The sequence below is a fragment of the Fragaria vesca genome, linkage group LG6, assembly GCF_000184155.1.
Source record: "Fragaria vesca subsp. vesca linkage group LG6, FraVesHawaii_1.0, whole genome shotgun sequence".
NCBI lineage: Eukaryota > Viridiplantae > Streptophyta > Magnoliopsida > Rosales > Rosaceae > Fragaria > Fragaria vesca.
The window spans coordinates 8,776,984-8,784,670 of record NC_020496.1 but is presented as its reverse complement, the minus strand read 5'-3'; the positions used below and the strand labels follow the sequence as shown (position 1 = coordinate 8,784,670).

At 40.1% G+C, this 7,687-nt stretch overlaps 1 protein-coding gene across 1 annotated transcript; it reads right to left on the bottom strand.

Moving 5' to 3' along the window:
* Window positions 1-5,402: 5,402 nt before the first annotated feature.
* On the bottom strand, window positions 5,403-6,275 carry LOC101305190 (thaumatin-like protein-like). Its single transcript, XM_004302730.1, has 2 exons — window positions 6,163-6,275; window positions 5,403-6,076 (listed from the first exon to the last, which is right to left on the bottom strand). The coding sequence occupies exons 1-2, from the start codon at window positions 6,221-6,223 to the stop codon at window positions 5,403-5,405; spliced, it is 735 nt and encodes a 244-aa protein (XP_004302778.1). The 5' UTR covers window positions 6,224-6,275.
* Between the last annotated feature and the right edge of the window lie 1,412 nt (window positions 6,276-7,687).

The following is a 7,687-nucleotide window of genomic DNA, read 5'->3' as shown; positions in this document are numbered from 1 at the left end:
ATATATATATATATATACGGAGTAGTTCCAGAGAGGACGTCCGTACTCCGTTCTCTACTAAACGGCTCCGACGACGGTGCGCCTCTACCCCAACGGCCTTCAGCAGCGTCCCCGATCACTTTTCCTCCTCGGCGAGTCCGCCGAATTCCAGTTTTCTGGCAAGATCACCCAAAAATTCAAACAAAATCTTGCAACTATGGATGCTTTAGAAGATATACTTGCAATTATTGTGATTGAGATTTGTTATTTTGCTTTCGAAGTATTCTAATGATTTATAAATTTTTATATTATTCATAAAAATTCTATTTTTATTTTATGTGGCATATTATTGTGAAACTTTTGACTATTCTACTTGTGGTTTCTGGCTACGCTACTGCTTCTCCATCCTCATAATTTGAGATAGAGACCCTAAGAGCTCCTTACCAATTCTGTTAACTTCACTAGAATATGCATCAATTGCCATCCCTTCACCAACACAACAATATGGTTAAGTGGTTTGTGCATGTGAGGTCTTGCCAAAGCTAAGAAATCTTCCTAATCATCAAGATAGAAAATGTGAAAATAAAATGACTATCTAGGGCTACCTTGCATTCGAAAACTTACTTTCAAGAGGAAACCACCTCAAAAGGCAAGCATATACAATGAGTCTCTCACCTGAGTCGCACCAAAAACCAACTAATGATTGCACCTCTATGACTGCACTTGGCCTAACATGCACTTAATATACAAAACTCATCTAAAACTTAACATCCACTCATCTCCAGCAGAGTTGTTAAACTTGAATTTTAGCCAAACATATGCATTTTTGTAGCAAAACTCAACTCTAGCATAATAGCTAAACATATGCATTTTTGTAGCAAAACTCAACTCTAGCATAATAGCTAAAGTGAAGTTAAGTTTAACTATTGCTAAGATAGATTGATAAATTTAGAAATTTGAGTTAGAAGTTTTTTATTTTGGTGAGAAATGAATAATTCATTAATTAAGGGACAAACCCAATTACACAGCTTGCAAACACAAGACCGAAAAATTCTAATAAGAAAAAGTATAGGTCTCCAACTCGATCAAACTAGAAAGAGTGGTAGGAAACTAATAACTCGCTAATCTATGGACCGAAAGTCCTACAACCAAAAATAAAAATGCATCAATACAAATAAATCTACCACAACCACCACCCTTGTTCGCTAGCATTGACGTCACCACTGCCGCCAACAACCATGAAGTAGTGAAGAGTGTTAAATCGGAGCCTTGATGCCCGAGTAACAGATGCCAACCGAATCCCAATATACAAATCATATGGATACCCACCTCCCATAAGAGAAGCTCCCTTAAAAAACCACCATCCAATCCACCATCAAAACCCAATCCATGAAGCAGTTGAGGCTGATGAGAGAGAACCGAGAACCATACCATAGAACAAGAACCATGACCAAAGAAAATAGGGGGTCATGAACTCATGCGTGAGCACCCATAATCTAATAGGTAAGTGCGAAGTTGCACTTTAAGCGTGCAGACACTCAAGCTCTTATGGAGGTTTCCTATGGAAGTTGAATTGTTGTTTTGGTGTGTGGTAACCAATAATCTGGAAAAACAAGAGGTTGATCGACACTGGTGTGAGGAATCGAGTCTTCCCGACCTGGACAAAGCTAGTATAATCCATATAGGGATAAAAATACACCACATGGGTGACATGGGCCCAAAACCTGGAGCCCGAAATAACTTGAAGTAGTAAAATGCAGAAAAGTTTAAGATAGATACCTCAGTTTGGCCCGAATCCCCAACCTAGACAGAAGCCCAGGCCCAGGCCCTCAGAACATGAGGCAAAAGCCCAAGGACATAGGTGGTAGAAAGCCCACCAGTCCAATCTGTAAGGGATTCATATTCTCTGTTTGGATTTAAGTTGCTTGGATGTTTTATAACCATTAGATGGAGTAAGAATGACATTATAATCTCAGATTGTACTCAATCTAATGGTTAGAAGTCATCCAAGCAAATCTAAGCAACATAAATCCAAGTAGAGAAACCAAATTCATCTGTAAGCAAATCTGTAAGCAACTCGGCTCATAGAGCAACGGAAGAGACTTCGTACTTCGCCCTCTCCGTCAAGACCCCCCCGCCGCATCGGAGTAGTCGCACCACCGTACCCATCTCCACTATACCCAGTCCCACGCCGACGGGATCTAATTCCCACCACTAGCGCAAACCCACCATTGCTGGCGCACACCTACCCGCCAATAAGATCTGAATCTTGTACAAGATCAGAAGCATCCCCAGCCTTCCAAACACGCTGGTAAGCCCACTCGTCGAACTACCAACGTCGTATCGACCTCCGACTAGCTGTCGCGCTGTTGCCGCCTTGATCCGTGCCAATCCAACCACCAGCCGCGGTCCCACTACTAGCGTGGAACCACCATGGTAACCCCTCACCCACCAACCCTCATCGAAAGACGAATCGAGATCTGAGTTTGGATCTGGAAAAACTCCAAAGTTCCCGACCAGTCGACGAGCCAGCTAGTCGAACCATCGACTCTGGCTAAACCTCCAATATTCTGTTGCTCCGAACTTCAGCTCCGATCTACCCAACTGTGTTGCCTCCGATGTAGAAACCTTACCTTCTTGAGAGGTACGTGTAGCAAATCTCCACGTAACTATCCTACAGGCCAAAGGAACAAAATCTTGTCGGGCCGCACACCTCATGCGCTGGCTTGGCCATCGACCGACACCAGCGCCGCGGCGCAGCTGGACGAGAGCTAGCGATCACCAGAGAATTTAGGGTTCGCATGTGAGACACGTTCTCTTGGGGGAAGTAGGAGTTGGAGCACAATTGCTATATCAATAGTTAAATTTCCCAACTATTAATGTTAAATTTAGCTAAAAAGTAACTCACATTGTTGGAGATGCTACACTCACAAACTTCAAACTACCATGTATCTTGACGTTTGCCCAAACCCTTCTTGTTATGTCTAAATTCTAGAATTCAGAATCATGATGCTAAAGTTCAAGAAAAATTGCAATTGAAAGCTTTATTGCTTTATCTGAATTCATTTCAAATCTACTTACTTAAATCCTTTAGGTGTGGTTGGCCAAAACTTTGGGTTTCTACTGTGAGATGGATAAACAGTGAGAAACAGAGCATCACACCAGTCAAGGATCTGTCCTTTGGCAGCAGGATAAATCTGTCCGTAGCCTTGTAACTCATCTAGTGACATACAAATCTTAGTCTCCTCTTCTAACGAAAGCTCAAAGAATTTAGCAGAAGCATCCTTCATTTCCTGCAACACTTCTGCGGCAACACTATGATTTACCAACTGAAAAAGTTCTTATAATCATGAGAAATGTAGTAGATGATGCAAGATAAATTAGATGTAAAAGAAATTTAGCCATCCAATCCAAAATTATGCAAAGGCACACTTTTTTCAATTTGTGACAACGCTTCCGCTTTCTCATATTGATGCATTTCACACATAATTCATGATCGAACAATAGAAGCAAAACAAGAAGAAGAAAAAATGACAAAGAAGAAAAGGAGAAACTGAAGTGGTGTGGCGTGGTGTGCTCGAGTTGGTAAGAGTTTAGGTGCGAAACCCCATACCCATGTTCAAATCCTACCGATGATGATTGAAGTTAAATCCTAATATATTATTGATGACCATAAGGGGAAGCGATTTGACATGATCTCTAGTTAGTGTCTAAGACTATAAAACCTTTAAAGAAATCGTGTGATCTCGATAAAAGAAAAAAATTACTGGCAAACGGTTAAACAACATTCGAAATCAGTAGGCCACCCTCTCGTGTTTTATCAGCATCATGTCATAGCAGCCTAAGATGAACAATGTTGCTTGATGCTCGTGGTGTTCCTCTCGTTGCTTAGAAGCAATGTTGTTCACCATTGGATGAAGGTGTTGTCGGTCTTAAGCGGCTAAGGGTTTTAAATTCCTCTTTGCTTCTGAAGAAAGCATGAGATGTATTTACTTCAGTCTCAGATGGATGCACTTTACTTCGTACTCGCTTTTGACGAAATGGAAAATTGAGGCGATCTTATGCTGCTTCTTCAATCTGGCCTAGAGTGAAGCACATATGGGCTCATATATTAGAAAATGGCAAGTGGTTAATTGGTAATGGAAGGAGAGTTATATTCTGGAGGGATAACTTCATTGGCAGGCCCTTGTATGAGTTGTTTGGCTTACATGGAGGCAAACCAACTTAATATATTGGTGGCAGATTATATCTCTAATGGTGCATGGAATTTTCCGACAATATTATAATTGTATTTTCCTGGCCTTTGGGACTTTGTGAAGCAAAATGTTTCTATCTCATTTGATGATCATGAGGACGACCAGTTCATATAGACTCCACCCGCTTCAGGTGTGTTTTCTGGTGTGCTTTCTGCTCGTGATTCTTATAATTTTTTACGTCCTAAAATTGTTGTTCTTAGTTGGGGAAGTTTCTTTGGAAGAATTTTATTCCTCCACGCATGTCTCTGTTGGCTTGAAAATTTTTAAAGGGTCGAGTTCTTTCCGAAGAGTTCCTTCAAAAATGAGGCATTCCATGTCATCGTCATGGGGAGTCTCTTGAGCACATATTCCTCTCCTGCTCTTTTGCATTGCCAGTTTGGCAATGCTTAGCAACAATGTATCAGTTGGGTGCTCATCATGGTTCTCTATTAGACATGTTGCAAGGAGGCTTGGTTCATAGTCGTAGCCCTCAATTGCGTGAGTTATGGCTCGCTGCTTTTATTGTTACGTTGTGGTGCATTTGGAAGTTCAAGAACCAAGCAAGGTTTGATGGAGTTCAACCTAATGTCAGTAAGGCTTGTAATCTGATTTTTGGGCAAGTGGTTGCTTCTAATAAAGTCAGTTATGGCTGCATGAATAATGGGGTTTCTGATCTTTACATTCTGAAGAAGCGTTGGTGTCCCTTGCAAGCCTAGTAAAGCTCCGTGCATTGTGGAAGTCAATTGGCATCCTCCAATATTTGGTTGGGTTAAAGTCAACATTGATGGTGCTTGGTGTAGCCTCTTCGGGCCAAGCGGGTTATGGAGGCATATTTTGAGATTTTAGAGGTGGAGTTCTTGGTGCTTTTTGCTCCAATTTTAATATGCCGAGTTCGGTGGCAACAGAGGTTATGGCAATCATAAAAGCAATTGAGCTAGCATGGGTTGTAGAGTTGTAGGGCTGGTGGAGCTTGCGTGAGTTATGGCAGCAGCTTTTATTGTAGTTGTACTTAACAGATCACCCAAGTTCCACCAGCTCTACAACTGTACAAGGAACTAATAATGTTTACTTCCATATAAGATCTTTCATATATATACTTGTTTCATTTGCTTCTAATCAAAAACAAAAAACAAAGTAAGCATGGTTGAATTGTAGAACATGGCTAGCTAGAATACATTTTCCCTATTTTCATTGGGGAGGGCAGAAAGTGATGACATACCGCGAAGCTCTGCATCTGTTAAGGCTTGAAGAGTCATCAAAAGCATAGCTATAAGCCTTGGGGCATATCGCCTTAAAGAGATGAGCAAACAGAGTTGGCTTGCAAGTGTTTGGATTTGCATAGTTTCCAGTGCAGCAATACTTGGCAGATTGCATAGCCAAGCAGGCACTCTTACACCCTACAACCTTGCCTCCTCTCCTCACTTCCAATGCAGATGGGCAGCAAATGTTCAAGTCAACCTCACACGAAGCAACACCACAACCTATTCCACCCCCAACAGGTTTCATCGACACTGGCAGATTGAAGCCATCAACCAAGCTCACATCATAGAAATGAAGGGGTGAATTTGATGATCCGAGTGTCATTTCTACCACAGTTGCTGGAGGGATACCACCTTTTCCTTGGCAATGCAATTGGCCAAAACAGTCACCAGTTTCACAGTTACCCTTTCCATTACTGTCAAAGGAGCAACCCTGCCTGCCCCATATCCTTCCTGACCATTTTTCAGGCACATCCAGAACTACTTCCTCACCACTTCCAAGATGGAAACCGCCACTTTGGGGGGTGGCTAGGCCTGCACTCCCAAGTATACCAGGCCATATGCTTTCATTGCAGTTGTTTACTATAATGAGTTGAGCCCCATCTGCAACCAAAAATCCAATCAAAAACCAATAACAAAAATAGTGCATTAATGAATTAAAGATATACTAGAAGATGGTGAAGAATTACTTGTAATTGAGACCGAGGCTAAGATGTATAACAAGGAAAAGAGAAGAGAGGAAGTAGGCATTGGTTTTTCAGAATTTAATTACTACTTGATATTAGTTAGTGAAGAGAGAGGACTGAGAATAGGAGAGGTGCTTTGAAAATACTCCAGCACAATCATATATATACAAGTTGAGACAACAACATGCTTTTTAAGTGAGTTTAGGTGTTTTAGTAGTGTCTTCTGCTTTCTTTCTCTACTCTCTTTTAATTTCCCTTTTACTTTCATGATAAAGTGCATATATTCATTGCTTCCCATTGAGGGCTTTCTTTTCTCCATCTCTGTCCAAAAATAAATTGTAATGAATTTCCTAATAAAAGGGGAAGCAGCACTAGATGTACATATCATGGAATGTTGAATTTGATTATTTGATACTTTGATAGAGCATTTGTTTGGGTTTCTTGATCATCAATTTATTCATGTGAATCTAATTCTTATGGAGAAGTACTAGCTAGGATTTACAAAAGGAGAATATTGCTGGTTAAAAATACATGTAGCAGCAATTATAATGAAAAGTATACAGGTAGTGGCTTTCACCTTAATTTACAAGTAATCTTCATGTTGGTTCGTTGTTTAAGGTAAAGTGATTTCTAGGAACATTATCATGCATCTACCTTTAGGTTAGATTACAAAATCTCTCTTCTTTTGTGTCTCAGAAGCAGAAGGCGTATATGTTTGTCTAGGATAAAGTTTGGTTTGGGCAAAGAAAGTGAGAGACGTCTATGGACTAGTTTGGTTTTGGATCAGAAAAGACGGGCTCTTTCATCTTATTTGAGTAACTGCAGCTAAAGAGTTCAGGATTGAGTACTCTGATTTCCCAGTTTAATTGTTAAAACCTAAAAGTGAAAACAAGTGGAAAGGTTTTCAAACCATCATATTAAGCAAATACCCTCCTCAAGCTTCATTTTCATATACTCTATCTGCAGTTTGCGAACCAATTAAGTTTAATGGGAGTCGAGGTTCTCAGTACCTCTTCCACCTAACCCTTCGATTGATCACATATGAAATTTCTGAGTTCTGACCTTAACAACTCTAAAGTATAAGAAGGTTTCATGAAAGCCTTGATGAATTAGCTTCCCACCATATATATATATATGAGAAAATTACATAGTAGCACATGACTAAATTTAAAAACACAAAAAACCCACTTCTAATAATTTTTATACAAATTAGGACATGGGCCTCAAGCCCAAAACCAAATAATAGCAGATATGATCCAAATGTTAAATTTAAATGACCAAAATGTTCTATTTCCTAATAAAATTACACTAGATGCCACTTTCACTCCATTTCCTTCTCTCATTCCAACGTTTTGATTCTTCTTCTTCTTCTTCTTCTTCTTCTTCTTCTTCTTCTTCTTCTTCTTCTCTCTCTCTAATCTACCAAATCTCATCATCACCAATTTCAATCCATGGCTCTCTTTCTCTATCTCTCTCTCAAATCTACCAGATCTCATCATCACCAATTTCAATCCATCTCTCTCTCTCT